Source organism: Microcaecilia unicolor, chromosome 9 (assembly GCF_901765095.1).
Source record: "Microcaecilia unicolor chromosome 9, aMicUni1.1, whole genome shotgun sequence".
In the NCBI taxonomy this organism is placed as follows: domain Eukaryota; kingdom Metazoa; phylum Chordata; class Amphibia; order Gymnophiona; family Siphonopidae; genus Microcaecilia; species Microcaecilia unicolor.
The window spans coordinates 56,854,752-56,880,634 of record NC_044039.1 but is presented as its reverse complement, the minus strand read 5'-3'; the positions used below and the strand labels follow the sequence as shown (position 1 = coordinate 56,880,634).

The following is a 25,883-nucleotide window of genomic DNA, read 5'->3' as shown; positions in this document are numbered from 1 at the left end:
CAATACCAGGTGAAGTTTGTCATTCCTTTCATATTTAGAACATATGCTTTGAAGATATCTATTGACAATTTTTTGCCCAAATCCGTAGACCATGCTTTCACCAGCCTATCAAAAGGCAATTCCAATGCAGTGTCCCGAATATGTCTGTGATAGAAGGATAATGGGATTTTCTGTTGAGCTGATAAGGAGTACGCTGTACTTATTTCCTCTTGTACATCCTCAGTCAGATTCTGCCATATCAGACTATCAGTATAACGTTTCAGTTGCCTGTAATGAAAAAGGTCCGAGTTGGGCAGAGAGTATTTGCTTTGTAGTTCTGAGAAGGGCTGCAGGCGTCCCTCTTCTGTCAAAATTTGATGTAGACACTTGATTCCTTTCTGTTGCCATCCCTTGAAAGCAGGATACCTATCTCCTGAAGGAAAAGCTGGATTTCCACAAATAGAGAGAAATGGGGTAGCTTTTGCTGAAAAGTTATGCAATTTACATACCTATCTCCAAACTTTCTTTGCTGTGGGTAGGATCGAGGTTTGTGCTAGTTCGTATGGTAGAGGTCCTCCTGCCTCATGGATTAAGCAACTAAAGTGTACATTGCCAGTGAGTGCAAGTTCTAGTGTAGTGGCTGAAAAATCGTGAGAGGTTCTGTACCAGTCCGCTATATGTCTCATTCCACTGGCAATTGTCATCTGTCTGATGCTCAGGAGGCCTAAACCCCCATATTCCACAGGTATTTGCAGTACGGTGAGAGGAGCCCTTGGTTTTTTCCCCCTCCAGAGAAATTGCTGCAAATGTCTATTAAGCTGCTTTTCATCTTTATATTTTAAATACAAGGGGAGAACTTGAAAAACATAAAGCTAACGTGGTATGATTAGCATATTATATAATGCAATACGGCCCATTAATGACAGTGGGTAACCCTGCCAGGCATGTAACCGATCTTTTGTGTCCCTCAATAATTTACTGACATTGCTATTATACAGATGGCTTAAGTTCTGTGTAATATATACTCCTAAGTATTTTAGAGGTTCCCCATCACTCAGTATTGTGATCCCCTTTCCTCCTCCCCCCTGCACCTTACCGCACCCTGGAAGCGTCTTTGACTTCTGCACATTTAAGACAAATCCAGAGTGCTTCCCATATTGTTCTATGGCTTGTAGCATGTGTGGCAAGGAGGTTTGTGTGTTCTGAAGTAGCACTAATAAATCATCTGAGGGTTTTTATCATGTGACCCCCCCCCGCTTCCACTCCCTGAATCTCCCCATTAAGGTTTAAGCTCCTCGGCAGCGGCTCCACTGACAGGAGAAACAGGAGTGAAGAGAGGGGACATCCCTGATGCGTACTTCTACCTATGGGAAATACTGATGTTTTCACTCCATTAATCAACAAAGCTGCTACTGGGTCACTATATAACAATTGGAGCGCCTCAACATACCAGCCCCCAAATCCCATCTCTTGCAACACCGCAAAGAGGTAGTCCCAGTGCAGTTTGTCAAAAGCTTTTTCTGCATCTAGGCTTATCGCTAGGGATTGCCTCTCACTTTGACACGTTGCCATTCCCAGCAATAGCCTACGGACGTTGCCTACTGTCTGCCTTTGACAAAGCCCACCTGCTCCAGGCTGATTAACCAGGGCAGTATCTTGGAAAGGCGATTTGCCATGATTTTAGACAGCAGTTTTAAATCAACATTTATTAATGATATTGGTCTATATCAGGGGTAGGCAACTCCAGTCCTCGAGAGCCGCAGGCAGGTCAGGTTTTCAGGATATCCACAATGAATATGCAGGAGATTGATCTGCAAGCACTGCCTCCATGGTATGCAAATGTATCTCATGCATATTCATTGTGGATATCCTGAAAACCTGACCTGCCTGCAGCTCTCGAGGACCGGAGTTGCCTACCCCTGGGTCTATATGAATCAGGCACATCTGCCGTTCTTCCAGGCTTTTTCAGCAATATTATCAATGCTTCATTAGCATTTGTTGCAAACTTTCCCTTGTGCACTGATTGATCATAGTACGATATCAAGGGGCCTAAAAGCTTAGCATTTAATAGTTTATAGAATTCTCCTGAGAATCCGTCCGGGCCCGGGGCCAAATTCAATTTTAAAGTCTTTATGCATTCTTGAAGTTCTTCTCCTAATATAGGGGCATGTAGAGATCCTATTTCTTCCGGAGTTAAAGATGGTAATTTTGCCTGTTGCAAGTGCTTATTTATGGCGCCCTCATCACCTTTGCTGGGGGCAGCATAAATCTCAGAGAAATAGACTAAAATTCTCTGCTATCTTTTCATTCTGATGATGTAGTTCCCTTGGCCATCTCTCATCACCGTTATCGCCCCCTGGCCTCCCCATGTCTTAGCCAACCCTGCCAGCATGGGGCCTACCCTATTCCCAAATCTCTGAAATCTGTATTTGGTATATAGAAGCCCCCTGGTGGCACGCTCGTGTAATAGGTGGCATGCTCGTGTAATAGGGTGTTAAGTGCCACTTGTGCTGCTTGTAAATTTTCCTCTCTCCTGTAGGTGATCTTATGACTTTCTGTTTCACAGCTAGCACTTTTTTTTCCAGGTCCACAATTGCCCCAGATATTTTTTTATTGCGTGCATGTACATATGCAATCACCTCCCTTCTCAAAACCGTCTTTGCGGCTGCCCAGAATAAAGTGGGGTTGTACTTATGTTGTTCATTAAATTGTTCATATTCCTCCCATTTGGTGCTAATATATTTTACAAAGTCTTGGTTATTATAGAGATAAGTCGGGAACCTCTATCCCCTCTCCAGCTGTTGGAAGTACCTTGGTGCCTCTAAGTCTAGCCAGACCATAGCATGATCCAAAATATCTGCCGTTCCTATACCCGCTGTGAGCACCCCCGGCCACTAAGATATAGTCTATCCTTGAGTAAGTCCTGTGCGCCCTCGATAAATGGGTAAAATCTTTCTGTCCCGGGTGTAAAGATCGCCAAGCATCAACTAAGTCTAAGCTTTGCATGAATGTGTTTAAGACTCGGGCTCTGGGTCCCCCTCTGTGCGCCCTTCTTGGTTCTGAGCAATCTTCCATGGGTTGTGCTACCAAATTAAAATCACCCATGACCATTAGTTGTAGAGACCTATAGGGTCTGCACATTTGTACCAGATCGTAATAAAATTTTTTATCATAGTTATTTGGCCCATACATTGCTAGTAGTAATATTTCTCTTACCTGCAGCCATAAATGTAATAATACATATCTGCCCTTTGCGTCAGTCATTAAAAGCTCCGACTTAGCTACCAACCCTTTTCTTATTAATATGGCCACCCCTCCTTTACGTCCCTCTGCCGGTGAGGCATGGACCTCTCCCACCCAGCTTCTCTTTAGCTTTTGATGTTCTACATGGGACAAATGGGTTTCCTGAATGCACGCTATATCTGTGTGTCTCCTTCTTAGCGCTGTCAGCACTTTAGTGCACTTAACAGGGGAGGTGATTCCTCCTACATTCCAGGTATTAAATCTGACTGAGTTAACCGCCATGTGGTCTCTGACACAATCTTGGACGCGAGCTACTATCTCCATAAGGACCGGGCACCCAGCCTCGCCCTGATCCCTTGTTACCACATTTTGAGTCTTGTTCTTGGGTTATCTGCCTCTGTCTCATGAGATCAAATGGAGTTGGATCATAAATATAGCTCTGTGTGTAGAATTTCGGTCCCTTCCCTCTCCCAACCCTTCCCCCTCCCCTCTTCCCTCCAATTATCCTCATCTGTGGATCCCCTGTTTCCCCACCTATCACTGATTGGACAGGCCCTTGGGGGTTTCCGTGCCTCCGGGCCCCCACCCCGGCTTAAGGGACATTCTCCCCAACAAACAGTTTCCTATGTCTACATCCATGTGCCAGCCACGCTGGCTCTACATATTCGCTTCTCAAATATTTTTGAGTAATACAGTGAATACATACTGTCCATTAACAAAGCTTATTTGCTGTCCTCTGCATCCACTTGTTTATGCCTTCCCTCTTCCAGGTCTTTCACAAGTTGCTGTGCTGCTGAAGCACTCTCAAATTGCTGCCATCCTCCCGCGCTCTTGATTTTTAACAGTGCCGGATAGAGTAGCATAAATGGCACGTGTGCATTGTGGAGCTGCTGGCAGAGTGGGGTAAACTTCTTCCTTTTCTCTTGGAGCGCAGCAGAATAGTCTTGAAAAATGCGAATCTGATGGCCATCATACCTGGTGTCATTTCTTTTTTGTCTTTAGCCCCTCAGGATTTCTGCTTTATGTGCATAATTGTGCACTTTTATGATTACTGTGCGCGGGGTCTTCCTTTCTTCCTGGGGTCTGCCTAGCCGATGTGCCTGCTCCAAACAGAGCTTCCCCGCGTGGTCAGACAGCGCAAATTCTTCCACAAGCCATTTTTCTAGCACCGATGAGAGCGCTCGGTCGTTTACTGTTTCCGGCAGGCCCACTAGGCGAAGATTCCCTAGGCGCGATCTGTTTTCTAGTTCGTCAAGCTTTGTAGTTAAAGTCTCCACTGTAGTTGCTAAAGTGCTCACTTGTCGCATGGCGGGGCCCACTGCATCTTCAACCTCGGAGACTCTTTTTTTACTAACTCTCCCGTTCTTTGAATGGTATCTGTAAGGAACGCTTCTAAGTTTGATGCTTGTACATACAGTTTGTCTAGCGTTGGCGCCATCGCTGCTCCCACCGCCTCTGTGAGTTGTTGTAGCTGTTCGGCTGTAAATGGCGTGCTTCCAATCGGTGATGGGCCCTCTTCCACTGCACACGCCGCCTTGGTTTTTTCTTTTTCTTTCTTTGCCCCTCTGCTTGTCATGTTCTGTATTGGAGTGCCTAAGTACTTTTCCATAGAGCTTTATCGCTCTACTTAATGTCCCTGGAGGGCTTTTTCTCGCCGTTTGTCAGTAGATAAAGCTTGATTAAAGAGCCGGGGCCTCAGAGAGCACAGAACCACGTCTTTCTCCCTTCAGAGCATCATGTGACCTCCAGGATTCTCTTTTTAAGGACTGCCTGAGTATGCATGCGTTTTTGGCAGTTGAAAGCATTATGTTCCCGTCCAGCAGGATGCACTGAAAATGTTCTTAGATGATGAATGTACGATTTTAAAAGGGCTTTTCTGTAATTTAAGATTTAATGACCGTTACATAGATATAGATCCTTAACATACACTCCTGTATTGTTTTTATCATTGTCAATAGAATAGCCACTGCATCGCGGTGGTGTTTTGAATGGCTCCTGAGGACACCTATTGGCGAAACACAGTCTTGTGTAGAGCTGTCAGCAGGATTTCTTTCTATTTGCCTTTGGATCTTCATTTCTGTGAAGACTATTTTTACATCAACAGCTGCTTTTTGGACTGCAACTGCCTTGTTGACTTATTTAGAGGATCCTTTAAGGAACCACGGTATTTTCCGTGGTTGAACATTGGAGTTACCAATACAGGAGAATATAGATTTCTCTTCCAGATGGTTTGTGTTAATTAGGAGTGGGTATAATCTTCCTTAAAGCATTTATTGAAGAACATTTATATAAGTGCTGGATAAATAGGTAGGAAGTTTATGTATAGTGAAAAGATATGTAATACGTCTGGAGGTTATTGATGCAATAGGGGGTTTTAAACAGGTTTTTGTAATGAATTGCAATTTATTATGTTGTTTGTAATAACCTATTCTTTTTAGTGATTTAGTGCCATAATGTATAGTTACATGGCAAATTCTCATCGGCAAGCAGAGTCTTCAGTTGCACACAGTGATAGTTCCAGAGATTTTTTGGAAAGCTTTGATGGCACATTGTTTCATGACCAAAGCTGCCATTTATGCTTGTTAATTCACAACAGCGTGGACAGCAACAACTGGAGAACTACACATTAGATGTTTATTATATGACATACATGAACCGAGCACACTTTTTGAAATATTTATTGGATTACACATTAGATGTTTATTATATGATATACATGAACTGAGCACACTTTTTGAATTATTTGGTGTACACTATCACAGGCTGGAAGGATTGTGATGCTACTAAGCACTAATATGGGAACTCTACACATGCAGAAATAGTTCATTAAAGTAGCTCTATGAACCACATAACTAGTAACAATGGTTCTTTAATGGATACCTCCTAGCTTATTATATACATTAAACATATATTGTGCGATTACATTTTGGGGAGGAATCTTTTTGTAAGGAAGGATGGAGGCAGCATGGTCACATTAAGTTGCCACTGTTAGATACTAATGGCAAAATCCATCACTGGTCATAGTGGGTCAGGTCAATGGTACATCTGACTTAGCATCCATATAGTGACCAATCTAATACATTTCTTTGAAGGGGTGAACAAACAAGTGGATAAAGGTGAGCTGGTTGATATTGTGTATCTGGATTTTCAAAAGGCATTTGACAAAGTTACCTCATGAAAGACTCTAGAGGAAATTGGAGAGTCATGGGATAGGAGGTAGTGTTCTATTGTGGATTAAAACTGGTTAAAAGATAGAAAATGGAAATGAGATTTGATATACCACCTTTCTGAGGTTTTTGCAACTACATTCAAAGCGGTTTACGGTTAACATATATTCAGGTACTTATTTTGTACCAGGGGCAATGGAGAGTTAAGTGACTTGCCCAGAGTCACAAGGAACTGTAGTGGGAATTGAACTCAGTTCCCCAGGATCAAAGTCCACTGCACTATCCACTATGCTACTCCTCCACTCCACTAGAGAGCAGGATTAAATGGTCAGCAGGTCTCAATGGAGAAGGGTAGCTAGTAGGGTTCCCCAGGGGTCTGTGCTGGGACCACTGCTTTTAACATTTTATAAATGATCTAGAGATGGGAGTAACTAGTGAAGTAATTACATTTGCTGACACAAAAGTTATTCAAAGTTGTTAAATCACAAGAGGATTGTGAAAAATTACAAGAGGACCTTACGAGACTGAGAGACTGGGCATCCAACTAGAAGATGACGTTTAATGTAAGCAAGTGCAAAGTGACGCATGTGGGAAAGAGGCACCCGAACTATAGCTACGTAATGCAAGGTTCTACATTAGGAGTCACTGATCATGAAAGATATCTAGGTGTCATCGTTGATGATACGTTGAAACCTTCTGCTCAGTGTGCGGCGGCTAAAAAAGTAAATAGAATGTTAGGTATTAAGAAAGGAATGGAAAACAAAAATGAGGATGTTATAATGCCTTTGTATTGCTCCATGGAGTGACCGTATCTCGAATATTGTGTGCAATTCTGGTCACCACATCTCAAGATATAGTGGAATTAGAAAAGGTACAGAGAAGGGCAACGAAAATAATAAAGGGGATGGGACGACTTCCCTATGAGGAAAGGCTAAAGTGGCTAGGGCTCTTCAGCTTGGAGAAGAGATGGTTTAGGGGAAATATGATAAGAGGTCTATAAAATGTAAGTGGAGTGGAACGGGTAGACGTGAATCACTTGTTTACTCTTTCCAAAAATACTAGACTAAGGGGCACACAATGAAGCTACAAAGTAGTAAATTTAAAATGAATTGGAGAAAATATTTCTTCACTCAATGTGTAATTATACTCTGGAATTCCTTGCCAGAGAATGTAGTAAAAGCAGTTAGCTTAGCTGGGTTTAAAAGAGATTTGGATAGCTTTCTAAAAGAAAAGTCCATATACCATTATTAAAATAGACTTGGGGAAAGTCCACTGCTTATTTCTAGGATAAGCAGCATAAAATGTATTGTACTGTTTTGGGATCTTGCCAGGTACTTGTAACCTGAATTGGCCACTGTTGGAAAAAGGATGCTAGGCTTGATGGACCTTCAGTCTGTCCCAGTATGGCAATACCATGTTTTTATGAAGTACTCCAAATAGAGCTTAACAGATTCATTCATGGTTTACATTCAGTAGTAAGACAGGCCCTTTGACTAACTAGCTAACAATTAAGGGGCCTGTCCCCCAGGAGCCTGTCAAGCAAAGGGGTCATCCTAAGCTGGAATGCAGTGGAATGAGACCAGAAGTGGAAGCAAATTAGGTATTGGGCTCATGGCAAAAGCAGCAGGCACGTAATTCAGCAGGGTATAAATACCACCTTAAGGAAAAATAAACAAAAATTACCCAGTTCCTTCATGTATGTTCCAATTCCATTATAAACAAGCAGTTGGTTCTGGCAAACCAATGGGGTCTTCTCTGTCTTGAAGTCATTGAATTCAAGCTTTATAATGGTCTTCAGTGGACCTACAATTCTCCAATGGCAGCTTCCAGATACAATGAAGAAAAGACCATCACTATCAAGTTGCTAAATACTGCTTGCAGAAGTTCAAACATATTATTTGATAGTTTATCTCTGCAAAGTGTAAATTTTAGGCATCAGAATCTCTTCCAGATTTTAACACTGTATATCTCTTGGCCCAGGTTCCAGCTATCAAGCTCCTACCTCAATATTTACTTAAATTAGCATTTAAAGTAAAGTACCAATCTAATTGTTTACCTAGCAAATGTACAAGAAATAGACATTAAGCAGCCTAAATGCTGAAGTTGTGCAGTAGATGATACAATGCAACAGTGCACACAAGAAAGCTCATTTTCTTTCAAAACACTATTTTGAGAATTCTTTTAAGGATCAAAGTTAAGAAATCTATATTATTCTATTAGAATTAAAGTCTAAAGTAATTACACAAAGTCACAAACAAAAAAATGACTTAAAACAATACATTATACAGGGTTATTGTTTTATTTTGTTTTATATAGAGTGTTGTGGCCACCTATAGGAAAAGCTATAAACATTTAGAAAACAATGTGTATGCATCTGAACCTCAGTAGAGAACCTGTCCAGCATAACCCTTATGTTGCTGCATCCTCTCACTAAGCCTTAACCAATACTTTGTAGCTTCACTTTAAGTTCAGACACCAACAGTGGTCCATCCCAGAGAGATATTTAAAACACTAGTGAATATGACCAAGGGCCAAAGAGCGTGTCTGGGTGATAAAAAGGATGCTCCTTTTTGATCTTGGACAAATCATTCATTGCCTCAAGTACAAACTATGCCCTCCAGGGGACAGGGGATATAGCTACAGTACCTGAAATATACCACCACTTAACTATTACTGAAAAATCACAAGCTATACCCCTATGCATCAATAGAGCCCTTCGTTATCCGTTTAAACTGGACTTTCATCGATCAACTTTTGGGAATCTTGCAAAAATGAAGATTTTAACAGCATTGTAGAACCAAGCTCCTGCCACAGTACCAACATGGCTCATTTCTCATAGTCATTAGTCATCAACAGCTTTGAGAGTTGACCCCATTTTTATTTGTTACTGTTGTAGCTCAGAGTAGCTACTCTCTCATTAGCCCATCTCCCTCTTAAGCAGTAGAAGAGTATTCTGAACATTCTGTGTAATTTTACACTTAGTCTGGGACTGGGTCTTCAAGGAGATCCTAGAGAAGGCCAACCCTACTACTACCACCTAGGGTGGTAGAACTGCTTCAGGGCACAAATGTGCCTTCCACCTGCTGGACATGCCACCACCACCCTCCTACCTCCTCCTGGGCTGGCCCAATTTTTTAAATCAAACTGGAGCACTGCAGGGTCCTGTAAGCACATGCCCATGCAGAAGTGCTGCTATGGTCTCCTTCCCCCACCTCTACATAAGTACATAAGTATTGCCATACTGGGAAAGACCAAAGGTCCATCAAGCCCAGCATCTTGTTTCCAACAGTGGCCAATCCAGGTCACAATATACCTGGCAAGATCCCAAAACATTTTATACTGCTTATCCCAGAAATAGTGGATTTTCCCCAAGTCCTCCCTGTTTGAGCATGGGCCTGTACACAATGCCCATTCTTATTTAAAGTTTGGACCAGGCCAGGAGAAGGCAGAGTGAACATCAACAGTAGCCCGGAAGTGAGGAGGAAGATGCTGGCCACCTGTTGAGCAAGGGGTTGGGAGGAATATAGAATGAATATAATATGTTTGCCACCTAGTGGTGGATGAACAGGAAGTGGGTGGGTGGGTGGGTGATATAGTAGGGAAGGGGAGGAGTATATGACAAAGTTCACTAAGGGGGGTCAGTGATTCTTGGGCCAGCCCTGCCTAGACAGTATAGCACATAGTTTACTCCCCTCTGGACCACCATTAAGGTAAAATTATGTATAATCATACCTGATAATTTTCTTTCCATTAATCATAGCTGATCAATCCATAGACTGGTGGGTTGTGTCCATCTACCAGCAGGTGGAGATAGAGAGCAAACTTCTGCCTCCCTATATGTGATCATGTGCTGCCGGAAACTCCTCAGTATGTCGATATCAAAGCTCCATCCGCAGGACTCAGCACTTAGAGAATTACACCCACGAAGGGACACTCTGCCCAGCTCACCACCGCCGAAACGGGGGAGGGGAATTAACCCAGCTCATCCCCACACAAGTGGGGGAGGGGAATCCGTCCAGCTCATCCCCGCGGAGCGGGGGAGGGACACCACACCCGCCGATGCGGGGGGATCTGGCTTATCCTGCAACCGCAACCGCGGGAGGAGCTGACTGACCCTAACACCGCCTAAGCGGGAGGGGTACAAAACTGCCCTACAGCCGCATGAAGCGGGAGGGAGTGCCGGCAGAATTTTAAGTCTCACTCCAGCCCCGTAAAACGGAGGGGAGAGGAATGCAGCAGCTCACTGTAACACAAACTCGTCTTAACTCTTGAAGAATCCAAGTGAAAAAACTTGAACACGAAGTCTTTCTGAAGTAACTGAAGACTGAACTTGAACCTGAAATGCAACCAGAATAAAAACAGTACAGATATCTGGGAGGGGCTATGGATTGATCAGCTATGATTAATGGAAAGAAAATTATCAGGTATGATTATACATAATTTTACCTTCCATATCATCAAGCTGATCAATCCATAGACTGGTGGGATGTACCGAAGCAGTACTCACCCAGGGCGGGACATAGAAATCCCTGACCGCAACACTGAAGCTCCAAACCGGGCCTCCGCCCGAGCAGCCACAGTCAAGCGGTAATGCTTGGAGAATGTATGGGCCGAAGCCCAAGTTGCCGCCTTGCATATCTCTTCCAAGGAGACGGAACCGGCCTCTGCCATCGAGGCCGCCTGAGCTCTTGTGGAGTGAGCCTTCAGCTGGATAGGCGGCACCTTCCCCGCGGCCACATAAGCCGCTGCAATGGCTTCCTTGACCCATCTTGCCACTGTAGGCTTAGCAGCCTGCAGACCCCTACGAGGACCTGCATACAGGACAAACAGATGATCCGATTTCCGGAAATCATTGGTCACTTCCAAGTATCTGATGATGACTCGTCTCACATCCAGATATTTAAGAGCAGAGTACTCCTCTGGGTAGTCCTCCCTACGAAAGGAAGGGAGACAGAGCTGCTGATTCACATGGAAGCGAGAAACAATCTTGGGCAGAAAGGAAGGCACTGTGCGAATAGTCACTCCTGCCTCAGTGAACTGCAGAAAAGGCTCTCGACATGAGAGCGCCTGGAGCTCGGAAACTCTTCTGGCTGAAGTGATAGCCACCAAAAAGACTGCTTTCAACGTCAGGTCTTTCAGAGATGCCCTCGACAAGGGTTCAAACGGCGGCTTCTGCAATGCTCTTAGCACCAGGTTGAGATTCCACGCAGGCACCACTGAGTGCAGAGGAGGGCGCAGGTGATTAACCCCCTTGAGAAAGCGCACCACATCTGGCTGCGAAGCCAGGGAAGCACCCTTCAGGCGGCCCCTGAAGCAAGCCAGAGCCGCTACCTGGACTTTAAGGGAACTGAGCGACAGGCCTTTGTCCAGACCTTCTTGCAGGAACGCCAACACTGAAGAAATTGGAGCAGTGAAAGGAGAAAGTGAGCCTGCTTCACACCACGCTGCAAAGATACGCCAAACCCTGGCGTAAGCAGTAGAAGTAGAGCGCTTCCTCGCTCTCAGCATAGTGGCGATGACCTTGTCTGAGAAGCCCTTCTTCCTCAGACGCTGCCGCTCAATAGCCAGGCCGTAAGACCAAAGGGGGAGGGATCCTCCATCACCATGGGACCCTGATGTAACAGGCCCTGCTCCACTGGCAGCCGCAGAGGATCGTCGACTGAGAGCCTGATCAAGTCCGCATACCAGGGACGTCTGGGCCAATCCGGACCCACCAGGATTACCCTGCCGGGATGCTTTGCCACCCGGTCTAGCACGCTGCCCAACATGGGCCAGGGCGGGAACACATAGAGAAGCTCTTGTGTCGGCCACTGTTGGAGAAGAGCATCTACTCCCAGGGATCGAGGGTCCCGTCCTCTGCTGAAAAAGCGCGGCACTTGGCAATTGGCCGATGACGCCATCAAATCTAGGCTCGGCTGGCCCCAGCGCTTCGTGATGTCCAAGAACGCCTGAGCAGATAGCTGCCACTCTCCGGGCTCCAAGGTATGGCGACTGAGAAAGTCCGCCTTGACATTCATGACTCCGGCAATGTGGGCCGCTGACAGCTGTTCCAGGTTCGCTTCCGCCCACTGGCATAGACTCATAGCCTCCTTGGCTAGAGGGGCGCTCTTGGTACCTCCCTGGCGGTTGACATAGGCCACAGCCGTGGCATTGTCCGACAGGACCCGTACAGGCTTCAACACCAGTACCGGGATGAACTCCAAAAGCGCCAACCGAATGGCTCTGAGTTCCAGGAGGTTGATAGACCACTTTGCCTCTGCAGGAGATCAGAGCCCCTGCGCTGTCCTTCCCAAACAGTGGGCTCCCCAGCCCGACAAAGAGGCGTCCGTCGTGACGACAATCCACTCTGGGGTCACCAGAGGCATTCCCGCAGACAACTTGTCTGTCTGCATCCCCCAGCTCAGCGCCTTGCGCACTGCTGGATCCAAGGGAAGGCACACAGCATAATCCTCCGACATCGGAGTCCAGCGCTGCAGCAGAGAGTGTTGAAGTGGTCTCATATGAGCCCTGGCCCAGGGCACTACTTCCATCGTGGCCGTCATAGAGCCCAACAGCTGCACATAGTCCCAAGCCCGAAGAGGAGAGGCTACTAGGAACTGGTCCACCTGAGCCTGAAGTTTGACAATCCGATTGTCTGGCAGGAACACTCTGCCCACTTGGGTGTCGAATCGAACTCCCAGATACTCCAGGGACTGAGTCGGGCGCAGCTGGCTCTTCTCCCAGTTGATGATCCATCCCAGGGAGCTCAAAAGAGCAACTACCCGGTCCACAGCTTTGCCGCACTCTGCATAAGAGGGGGCTCGGATCAACCAGTCGTCCAGATAAGGATGGACTTGTACTCCTTCCTTTCGCAGGAAGGCCGCTATGACCACCATTACTTTGGAAAAGGTCCGCGGAGCAGTAGCCAACCCGAACGGGAGGGCTCTGAACTGGAAGTGTCGGCCCAGGACTGCAAAACGCAGAAAGCGTTGATGAGGAGGCCAGATGGGAATATGCAAGTATGCTTCCTTGATGTCCAAGGATGCCAGGTACTCCCCTGCCTTCACTGCCGCTATAACAGAGCGGAGAGTCTCCATGCGAAAGTGCCGCACTTTCAAGGCCCGATTGACCCCTTTGAGGTCGAGGATAGGCCGGACAGAACCTCCTTTCTTTGGTACCACAAAGTAAATGGAGTAACGCCCCTTGCCAAGCTGACTTTCTGGCACCGGAACGACCGCACCCAGGCGGATCAGATTGTCCAAAGTCTGCTGCACTGCCACAGCTTTGACCGGAGACTTGCAGGGAGAGAGTACAAACCCGTCTCTTAAGGGTCGGCAGAACTCTAGCTTGTAGCCGTCTCTGATGACTTCCAGCACCCAAGCGTCTGAAGTTATTGTGGTCCACTCGCCCAGAAACGAGGACAGCCGTCCTCCAATCTGCACTGGGGCGTGGACCAAGACCCCGTCATTGGGTACGAGACCCTGGGGGAGGACTGGAGGGAGCACCTCCGGGACGGCGGTCTCTGCGAAAGGAATGCTGCTTGGGGGAGAAATTCCTCTTAAAGGAAGAGGGGGCAGAAGAACCCGACCTGCCAGGGCGGTACCGACGGGCTTCCTGAAACCGTCCTCTGGAGGTACCGGGACGAGCACTAGCCCGAGCCCTGACCTCTGGTAACTTCTTGCCCTTAGACGTGCCGAGATCGGTCACGATTTTGTCCAGCTCGACCCCAAAGAGCAGCTTGCCTTTAAAAGGCAATCTAGCCAGGCGGGATTTAGAGGCGTGGTCAGCAGACCAATGTTTCAGCCAAAGCCACCGCCGCGCAGAGACTGTCTGAGCCATGCCTTTAGCTGAGGCTCTCAAGACATCATACAGCAAGTCTGCCAAATAGGCTAAGCCCGATTCCAGGGCCGGCCAATCAGCCCTCAAGGAATGATCCGAGGGGGAAGCCCGCTGCACCATAGTCAGGCACGCCCTGGCCACATAGGAGCCGCAAACTGAGGCCTGCAAACATAAAGCAGCCGCCTCAAAGGACGACCTTAAGGCCGCCTCCAATCTTCTGTCTAGGGCGTCCTTTAGGGCCGTGCCACCTTCCACCAGCAACGCCGTTTTCTTAGTCACCGCAGTGATTAAAGAATCCACGGTAGGCCACAGATAGGCCTCACGTTCACTCACAGCCAAAGGATAGAGGCGGGACATAGCCCTAGCCACTTTAAGGCTCGCTTCCGGGACATCCCATTGAGCCGAAATTAAGGTGTGCATGGCATCATGCACGTGGAAGGTTCTAGGCGGGCGCTTCGTCCCCAGCATAATGGCAGAGCCAACAGGGGCTGAGGGAGAGACGTCCTCCGGAGAGGAAATCTTCAAAGTGTCCATGGCCTGTAACAACAGGTTGGGCAAATCCTCTGGGCTAAAAAGCCGCGCTGCAGAGGGGTCATCCGCTGCAACCGAGCGGGGATCCGTCTCCTCCAAGGAATCCGCAAAGGACCGTTGGGAGACCTCAGACACGCTGCCCTCATCTACATCGGAGGAGACAAATTCCTCCAAGGCCTGGGAATCAACCCGAGGGCGTTTGCCTCTGGGAACCTCAACCTCTTTACCAGACGAGGGAGCAGGGGCAGCGTTGTGCATGAGGAAGGCCTGATGCAGCAGCAAAACAAACTCGGGGGAGAAACCCCCCAGACTGTGCACTTCCGCAGCCTGGGCAACAGCCCTAGACGCACTCTCAACCGGCGCTCGAAATAGCGGGGGAGAGACATGCTGCGCATCCAAAATGGCGTCCGGCGCGAAACTCCGCGAAGGAGCCGCGCGGGAAGAACGGCTCTTAACATTAGCCGGTTTTGTGCCGTCGCCCAAATTAAGGGCGTTCATGGCATTAATGTCTCCAACCTCAAGGGCGGCCCCCGAAGAAGCCGTCCGAGCCGCGTGGCCGGCCAAGATGGCGGAGGCGAGGAGCGGGGGATGGGCGTTTATGGCGGGAAAAACCGCCACGCCGGAGGAAGGACCGGGACATTCATCGGTCACTAAACTGTCACCCATCAAGGGCGAATCAGGCTGTAAAACCCCCGCATCCCCTCTAGAAGCGCTCCAGCGATCCGGGGAGCGACCCTTTGCGCCCTCGCCCTCCGACGCCATATGCCACGAGGAGAAGAATCGGGGAACCCCCTGCCCGCTATAAAAAGGTAAAATTACCTGCTTGCCGCTCCGAGCTGTAACGAACTGGTGTCCCAGTGAGTAGCTGCAATGAACGTTTAAATAAACGTCGAAATAAACGCCTTTAAAGACGTTTAAAATTTTTTTTTTTTTTTTTTTTAAACGGAGCCAGCGGGAGGGGGGAGAAAAGGAGGGACCTGGCACCACCAGGTTTGCACTTGCTCAAAAGAGCCCTCAACCCCAGGCCTCAACAAAACCTAAGGATTAGGCTTGGAGGCCTAGCCAGAGCTGCTGCTGTGTGTGACCACCACCTGCTGAGATAGAGAACATACTGAGGAGTTTCCGGCAGCACATGACCACATATAGGGAGGCAAAAGTTTGCTCTCTATCTCCACCTGCTGGTAGATGGACACAACCCACCAGTCTATGGATTGATCAGCTTGATGATATGGAACTAGCATTTACATTTTCCCCTCTCTCCATCCCTAGTGCCCATGACTTGCACATCTCTACCCCTTCCATCAGTGCCTCACTGATCATCTCCTGTTCTCCTACTTCTTCAGTGCCCCTCTCCCTTGCAATATTAGAGCTTTACTCTGCATGCGCTCTCACCGCACACAACAGGGAAGTTCCTGCTGCAGACTTCAAGGTTCATGGTTATTTTATTTGATAAACCACTTGGAAAATCCATTAAGTGGAATACAATATAATAAAATCCATAAAATCAGTACGAAAGAACGTTGACTATTAACAGGAAGAAAGACAATAACCAGTGAAACAAATCATTAAAAAAATACTAAATTCAGAATGCTAAGTTCCAGGCTGTACTGATCCCCCCCCCCCCCCCCCCCCCCCCAACACCACCACTATTAGCTACACCGATCCAGAATTAAAACTAGGTTATGAAGTAACACCAAAAGCTTCTTGAAAAAATAAAAGTAATCGTTTGAAAATCATCAATGAGTTCTCCAACCTCTACAAAGTCAGCACTTCCTAGTGTTTATCACTTCCATCACTCCCATCCCAAACCTTTTTCAAGACATCCATCCTCCCCCCTATGTGGTTGGTCTCACAGGAATTGGATACTGGTGGGCCAATACAGTGCTATTTGAACTTGGTTTCACCGCAGGCAGCTACACTCCTTCCTTCCTGTGCCACAGAGTTCAAACGGCAAAGTTAATTCAAGAGCCACAGTTCTTGATGCTTTGGAGCAGTAAAGCCCAGCACATACCTTTTTTCTTTTCATTTGTACTGCAACCTGCAATACATTATCCTTTTCTCTCTCTTTTTCTCTACTGAAAACTTCCTTTAACTTTTCATCTCACTTGGTAGGCTGCATACACCACTCTGAATCTGACCTGCCTTGAAGGTACAAACTTAATAAATCCAATCATTGTACTGATGTTTCACACCACAAAAGGTAAAAACATATGAAGGTTTCTTACCTAATGTTGTTGTGATAATTATTGGGGTATCCGGGTGATAAGATTATTTCTTCAGTTTTCATCAAGACTACATCACTGCAGTTGGTCTGTTTTGTGATACTCTCTGAAAAATTGTCAGGCTCTCCAATGTTGAACACTGACACATAAGAATGACATGAATGCCCAAAATATCCAGTGAGAAATTTTACCATAACCCAGAATTTGGAGTTTTATAGCAACACACTAACATATTCAGATTAACAATCTTTTCTATTATTGCCTTAATTGAATAACTCAGTAACTGCATGTATATATAATGCAATATACTTCTGATACAAGTCTACTTATTTCTCAATTATATCTTCTACTTTCATTGAAATGTCAGGGGAAAGACTTCAGAAGCTCAGCAGACTATTGCAAAAAGGCTGTCTTATATTGAAAAACCAATTTCCAGCTGAGCAGGCTTCCTCATGAGTCTTAACAAAAAAACAAAACAAAACAAAAAAACAACCCTGTTTTTTCAGCAAAAATTATTTTCTTATTTTTCTAATCTGTTGTTTTCTCATTATCTTCTAACTTCACTTCAATTGTGATAGTTTTAAATATTAAAACAAAGTGAGAACACTTATCTAAAAAAAAATCTTGCTGGCTCACTTAACAGAGCGCCACTGTTTCACTTAAAGCTTCCTCAGGAGCATAACCAAAACAGATATCAAAACTGTGTTCTTCACTTTACAGCTCGTCTTTGATTCCTCTTTTACTGAAAAAAAAAGGTTGTTTTTTAAAAAAAATTTTTAAGACTCGTGAGGAAGACTGCTCAGCTGGAAATTGGTCTTTCAATATAAGACAGCCTTTTGTACAATGAAGTCTGCTGAGCTTCTGAAGTCTTTTTTCCCCTGACATTTCAATGAAAGTAGAAGATATAATTGAGAAATAAGTAGACTTATATTAGAAGTATATTGGAATGTTTTTCAGAAAACAAATCTAAAGCCTTAGTGTGTCATTAATGTATTTATAGCCATTTAAAGATACTTTTAATTTTTATAAATTGTTTTTAATCCTCATATGGAATTTAATGCATGTGAAAATTTTTTCCTGACGGCACTAATCATTAAAAGACCTCATATGCAATGAATCGGTACAAGAGCAGCAGTACCAGTATGAGTTTTCCCATCATTGTTTGGTTAATGTTTTTTTCTTTTTATAAATTAAGGATTGTGAGGTGTATTAGATCATTGGTTACAGTTGAAACCTTTCGTAAAACTGTCCAGTCTGTAGTTTGTCTACTGTTAGATTACTGTAACGGTTTATTAATGGGAATTACAGGTAACATGTTGAAGGCGTTGCAAGTTGTTCAAAATTCCATAGCCAGAGTGATTAAAGGAGGATCCATGCTATGATCATGCAACTCCAATTTTGAAATCACTGCATTGACTCCCTATAGAATTCCATATGGAGTTTAAAATCTTATGTTAGTTTTTAAAATACTGAATGGTAATCTCCCCAACTCGGTGCCAAGGTGTTATCAACCCGCTTGCTCTCTGAGATAATCTCAAACAGCTATTCGAAGAGCCTTCATTTCATCAGGTATATTTGTAAGAATTTAGATCCTCTATTTTTTTACATCAAAGGTCTGAAATTATGGAATACATTGCCCACGGAACATTGTTTAATACAGAATATGGTTCAGTTTAAAAAAGCTTTCAAAACTTATTTTTTCAGGTTTTTGGTTCCTTTGATGTATGATATTACTTTGATACAATATTTGAATTTATTTTGCAGTATGCTTTAAGAGTAATACAGCAAATCTCTAAAAATAATTTTTAGTACATTGTATGTGGTTTGTTCCCCACTTAGACTATTATAGATATAGCAGGTTATAAGTTTTATTATTATTTTTATTATTGACTATGCTCTGAAAGGACAACCTCTAGTGGTAAGATCCAGTGGCGTAGGAAGGGGGGGGGGGGCAGTGGGGCGGTCCGCCCTGGGTGCACGCCGCTGGGGGGTGTCGATGCCTCGCTGGTTCCTTGCTCTCTCTGCCTCGGAACAGGTTACTTCCTGTTCTGGGGCAGAGAGAGCAAGGAACCAGCGAGGTGCTGACACCCCCCAGCGGTGTGCACTCGGCGGATTGGCTCTCCCGCCCGCCCCTCACCACCTTCCAGGTATGTTCTCGTGGGGGGGGGGGGGGGGTTGCGCTATGGCGACCCGCCCCGGGTGTCAGCTGCCCTCGCGACGCCACTGGTAAGATCATTTGTTTCCATGTTGCTTTCTGTTATACCTTAAGTATTATGTTATACCATAAGTATTGCCATACTGGGACAGACCAAAGGTCCATCAAGCCCAGCATCCTGATTCCAACAGTGGCCAATCCAGGTCACAAATACCTGGCAAGATCCACAAAAAAGTACAAAACATTTTATGCTGCTTATCCCAGAAATAGTGGATTTTACCCAAGTCCAATGTAATAATGGTCTATGGACTTTTCCTTTAGGAAGCCATCCAAACATTTTTTAAACTCTAACTGCCTTTACCACATTTTCTGGCAATGAATTCCAGAGTTGAATTACACGTTAAGAAATATTTTTTTGGATTTGTTTAAATGTACTACTTTGTAGCTTCATCGCATGCCCCCTAGTCCTAGTATTTTTGGAAAGCGTAAACAGATGCTTCACATCTACCCGTTCCACTCCACTCATTTTATAGACCTCTATTATATCTCCCCTCAGCCATCTTTTCTCCAAGCTGAAGAGCCCCAGCCGCTTTAGCCATTCCTCATAGGGAAGTCGTCCCATCCCCTTTATCTTTTTTGTTGCCCTTCTCTGTACCTTTTCTAATTCCACTATATCCTTTTTGAGATGCGGTGACCAGAATTGAACACAATATTCGAGGTGCAGTCGCACCATGGAGTGATACAAACGCATTATAACATCCTCATTTTTGTTTTCCATTCCTTTCCTAATAATACCTAACATTCTATTTGCTTTCTTAGCTGCTGCAGCACACTGAACAGAGGGTTTCAATGTATCATCAACGATGACACCTATAATTCGGGTTCCTCTTTCCCACATGCATCACTTTGCACTTGCTCACATTAAACTTCATCTGCCATTTAGATGCCCTGTCTCTCAAGGTCCTCTTGTAATTTTTCACAGTCATCTCGCGATTTAACAACTTTCAATAACTTTGTGTCATCAGCAAATTTAATTACCTCACTAGTTACTCCCATCTCTTGGTCATTTATAAATATGTTAAAAGCAGCAGTCCCAGCACAGACCCCTGGAGAACACCACTAACTACTCTTCTCCATTGAAAATACTGACCATTTAACCCTACTCTCTGTTTTCTCTCTCTTAACCAGTTTTTAATTCACCATAGGACACTACCTCCTATCCCATGACTCTCCAATTTACTCTGGAGTCTTTCATGAGGTACTTTGTCAAACGCTTTCTGAAAATCCAGATACTCAATATTAACCGGCTCACCTTTATCCACATGTTTGTTCAACCCGTCAAAGAAATGTAATAGATTGCTGAGGCAAGATTTCCCTTCACTAAATCCACGTTGGCTTTGTCTCAATCCATGTTTTTGAATATGCTTTGTAATTCTGTTCTTTATAATAGTCTCTACCATTTTGTCTGGCACTGACGTAAGACTCAACAGTCTATAATTTCCCGGATCTCCCCTGGAACCTTTTAAAAAAATTGTTGACACATCGGCCGCCCTCCAATCTTCCGGTATCATGCTCGATTTTAAGGATAAATTACATATTACTAACAAAAGTTCCGCAAGTTCAATTTTCAGTTCTATCAGTACTCTGGGGTGAATACCATCCCGTCCCCCTTACATCCTCTAGGTCTATAGAGATTTCATTCAGTTTCTCTGACTTGTCAGCTCTGAATACCATTTCTGGCACCAGTACCTCTCCCAAATCTTCCTCGGTGAAGACCGAAGCAAAAAACTCATTTAATCTCTCCGCCATGGCTTTGTCTTTCCTGATCGCCCCTTTTACCCCTCGGTCATCTAGCGGTCTGATTCTTTTGCCGGCTTCCTGCTTTTAATATACCTAAAAAAGTTTTTACTATGTGTTTTTGCCTCCAACGCAATCTTTTTTTCAAAGTCCCTCCTCTGCCTTCCTTACCAGCGCTTTGCATTTGACGTGACATTCCTTATGCTGTTTCTTATTATTTTCAGTCAGTTCCTTCTTCCATTTTCTGAAGGATTTTCTTTTAGCTCTAATAGCTTTCTTCACTTCACTTTTTAAACATGCTGGCTGTCGTTTTGTCTTCGGTCCTCCTTTTTCAATTCACGGAATATATTTGGCCTGGGCTTCCAGGATGGTGATTTTGAACAGCATCCAGACCTGATGTAAAGTTTTGACCCTTGAAGCCACTCTAAGTTGTTTTTTCATCGTTCTTCTCATTTTATTGTAGTCTCCTTTTTTTTAAGTTAAACACTAACGTATTGGATTTCCTGTGAATACTTACTTCAAAGCTAATATCAAATTAGATCATATGATCACTGTTATCAAGCGGCCCCAGCACCATTACCTCCTGCACCAAATCATGCACTCCACTAAGGACTAGGTCTAGAATTTCTCCTTCTCTCATCAGCTCCTGTACCAGTTGCTCCATAAAGCAGTCCTTGATTTCATCAAAGAATTTTACCTCCCTAGCATGCCCAGATGTTACAATTATCCAGTCAATATCGAGGTAATTGAAATCACCCATTATTATTGTGTTGCCCAGTTTGTTTCTACATTGTTCTATACAATACAGATGGTCAAATTTCAATTAGGATATCCGGTTTCTTGATGGATTCATCTTAATTGTTGTTATCATCTGCCTTGGGAAGCCTGGTGATATAATTTGTACCCCGGTATGACAGTGTCCCACTGGTTAACCTTCTTCCACCAGGTCTCAGAGATGTCTATTATATCTAATTTTTCATTTAGTGCAATATACTCTAACTCTCCCATCTTATTTCTTAGGCTTCTGGCATTCGCATATAGACATTTCAAACTATGTTTGTTGTTCCTATTTACATCATGCTCAGTACTTGACAGTATTAATTTGCAATCTTGTGTCTGATTTTTAGTTTTATTTAAGGACACCTGATCTACTACAGTCTCTTTTGCAACCTCACTATCGGGATACCCTACCTTCCCTGTTTTGTTGATATCTTTGAAAGATACCTTATCCCGAACCATGCGCTTTTGAGCGACTGTCGGCCTTCCCCCCATTTCTAGTTTAAAAGCTGCTCTATCTCCTTTTTAAATGCCAATACCAGCAGCCTGGTCCCACCCTGGTTAAGGTGGAGCTCATCCTTTCGGAATAGGCTCCCCCTTCCCCAGAATATTGCCCAGTTCCTAACAACTCTAAAACCCTCCTCCCTGTACCATCATCTCATCCACGCATTGAGACTCTGGAGCTCTGCCTGTCTCTTGGGCCCTGCGAGTGGATCGGGTAGTACTTCAGAAAATGCTACCCTAGAAGTTCTGGATTTGAGCTTTCTACCCAAGAGCCTAAATTTGGCTTCCAAAACCTCTCTCCCACATTTACCTATGTCATTGGTACCCACATGTACCAAGACAGCCGGCTCCTCCCCAGCACTATCTAAAATCCTATCTAGGTGACGCGTGAGGTCCGCTACCTTCACACTGCATTGCCAAACCTGCCAAGCCTCCCACATTGAGCGGGAGACTCCCGCTTTGATGGGTCATCTCCCGCACTCCCACCAAAGCAGGAAGTTTCCTGCTGACAGGGGCGATCCTCTAGGGCACTCCTCCTCCTGTATCTTTCCCTTCCCGCTGCAACTCCCCCCACCACCACCCCGGCATCTCCTCTTTTTCTTCTTCCCTCCCTCAATCCTCTTCCCCTGAGTTCTACCTCTGTTTCAAAACTTGCCTGGTGGTGGTAGCGATTCACAGGTGCTGCCCTGCCGCCAGACTGACATTCTCTCTATACTGTAGTGGCCTGCCCTCTCTGAGGTAACTTCCTGTTTCCGATGGGGTGGACCAAGTTGCAGAGAGAGAAGATGTTCGCTGGCTGCAGGGCAGCACCTATGAATTGCTGCTGCCAGCAGCAAGTTTTGAAATAAATTAAAGGTAGGCTCGGGGGAAGAAGATTGAGGGAGGAAGAGGGGAGTAATAACAATTGAACATCACTAAAACAGCTTAAAAAGTTATTGCAGCTGGTAGAGAAACAACAGTTATAAGCTATATTTTGTGATCATTTTTCCACATTGTTCTATACAATACAGATGGTCAAATTTCAATTAGGATATCCTGTTTCTTGATGGGTTCATCTTAATTGTTGTTTTAATCTGCCTTGGGAAGCCTGGTGTTATAAAGATGGAATATAGCAAAATTAAATAGAATTAAAATTAAACTCTCCTTTCATTGGGGCATGTGTAATCCTATCTGCATCTGGGAAAGATGGGGCAGAGGGAAGGAGCATTAGATGGATGGGACTGGGAGCAGTGGTGAGCAGAGGGAAGGAGCAGAAGATAGATGAGACAGGAAGGGGTGGTAAGCAGAGGGAAGGAACAGGAGATGGATGGGACTGGGGGTGGGAGAGGGGAAGAAGCAGGGTGTAAAATGAGGGATATGAGAAGAAGGGCAAGAAAGGGGGATGATGAAGGGAAATGTTGACATAATGTGAATGACATGGAAGACCGAAATGAGGATGAGACATTGAAAAGGGATTGGGGTACAGGAGAAGGGCATGAGTCTCTGAAGGGGGTTGAGTTAGGGTGGAAAGGGGTTAAAAAGATGGTGAAAGAAGCTATTAGGCATGGGGTATAGGGTAACAGACAGAAGAGTGGCCTTAGAGGCAAGGGAAGGAAGGAGAGACATGGATGGAGCTGGGACTGATAGGGTGATGAGATGCAGTGGAGGGTAGATGAGGGCAAAGAGGGCGAGTACAGAGTCTGGGAATGAGGGACTAATGAAGTGGGTGAAAGATGGGGAAGGAATTTAGGAAACTGAGTAAGGGATCGACAAAGGGGGGAATGGGAGTGCTGGAGAGAGAATGAAAGGGATATGGTCAAAGCCAGTAGGTAGATGGATACTAAGGACTAAAGAGTGAGAGAAAAGTGGGGAAAAAAACATAAAATTAAAGATCAGACAGATGCAGAGAAGGACAGGAAGAAGACAAAAGAGAAGAGCGAAGAAACAGAAAGGCCAACCTGGAAAAGAATTAGGAGAAGTCTGTCACATGGAAAACGGAAAAGAGACTGGGACCAGCCCAAATAGAAAAACAATGCTAAAACAACAAAGGTAGAAAAGAAAACATTATTTTTATTTAATTCTTTTTAAGGACTAAGATGTGCCTGCTTTGTGAAATGTACATTTTTTTTACATTGCATTTTGCAGAGTACAGGAGAAAATACATTTCTGTTTTTCTTTTACCAGTTTTTGCACTGCTTACAGAGTCTGACTTTCTTGAAGAGATCTATATTTCAGTTTTTGTGGGCATGTTTTTGTGGTTCCCTATTATATATCACATGAGGGTCTGTCCATGTTCTGCATATGTGACTGAGGTGACTGATTCTGCTAGCATGTAGTGTTTGTGTAGGAATGTGTAACAGTCCAACTTGTTACAGTTTTCCAGTAGCAGGTACAGTGGGGGAAATAAGTATTTGATCCCTTGCTGATTTTGTAAGTTTGCCCACTGACAAAGACATGAGCAGCCCATAATTGAAGGGTAGGTTATTGGTAACAGTGAGAGATAGCACATCACAAATTAAATCCGGAAAATCACATTGTGGAAAGTATATGAATTTATTTGCATTCTGCAGAGGGAAATAAGTATTTGATCCCTCTGGCAAACAAGACCTAATACTTGGTGGCAAAACCCTTGTTGGCAAGCACAGCGGTCAGACGTCTTCTGTAGTTGATGATGAGGTTTGCACACATGTCAGGAGGAATTTTGGTCCACTCCTCTTTGCAGATCATCTCTAAATCATTAAGAGTTCTGGGCTGTCGCTTGGCAACTCGCAGCTTCAGCTCCCTCCATAAGTTTTCAATGGGATTAAGGTCTGGTGACTGGCTAGGCCACTCCATGACCCTAATGTGCTTCTTCCTGAGCCACTCCTTTGTTGCCTTGGCTGTATGTTTTGGGTCATTGTCGTGCTGGAAGACCCAGCCACGACCCATTTTTAAGGCCCTGGCGGAGGGAAGGAGGTTGTCACTCAGAATTGTACGGTACATGGCCCCATCCATTCTCCCATTGATGCGGTGAAGTAGTCCTGTGCCCTTAGCAGAGAAACACCTCCAAAACATAACATTTCCACCTCCATGCTTGACAGTGGGGACGGTGTTCTTTGGGTCATAGGCAGCATTTCTCTTCCTCCAAACACGGCGAGTTGAGTTCATGCCAAAGAGCTCAATTTTTGTCTCATCTGACCACAGCACCTTCTCCCAATCACTCTCGGCATCATCCAGGTGTTCACTGGCAAACTTCAGACGGGCCGTCACGTGTGCCTTCCGGAGCAGGGGGACCTTGCGGGCACTGCAGGATTGCAATCCGTTATGTCGTAATGTGTTACCAATGGTTTTCGTGGTGACAGTGGTCCCAGCTGCCTTGAGATCATTGACAAGTTCCCCCCTTGTAGTTGTAGGCTGATTTCTAACCTTCCTCATGATCAAGGATACCCCACGAGGTGAGATTTTGCGTGGAGCCCCAGATCTTTGTCGATTGACAGTCATTTTGTACTTCTTCCATTTTCTTACTATGGCACCAACAGTTGTCTCCTTCTCGCCCAGCGTCTTACTGATGGTTTTGTAGCCCATTCCAGCCTTGTGCAGGTGTATGATCTTGTCCCTGACATCCTTAGACAGCTCCTTGCTCTTGGCCATTTTGTAGAGGTTAGAGTCTGACTGATTCACTGAGTCTGTGGACAGGTGTCTTTCATACAGGTGACCATTGCCGACAGCTGT

At 45.1% G+C, this 25,883-nt stretch overlaps 1 protein-coding gene across 1 annotated transcript in view; it reads right to left on the bottom strand.

Annotated features, from left to right (window-relative positions):
• LOC115477057 (ovochymase-1-like) overlaps positions 1-25,883 on the bottom strand; it is a 304,756-nt gene that overhangs the window by 168,083 nt on the left and 110,790 nt on the right. The window contains exons 7-8 of the mRNA XM_030213672.1: positions 16,964-17,099; positions 8,073-8,212 (exon numbers count right to left, since the gene is read on the bottom strand). Of these exons, the coding sequence (XP_030069532.1) occupies positions 8,073-8,212; positions 16,964-17,099 (276 nt within the window). The remainder of the gene's footprint in view (positions 1-8,072; positions 8,213-16,963; positions 17,100-25,883) is intronic.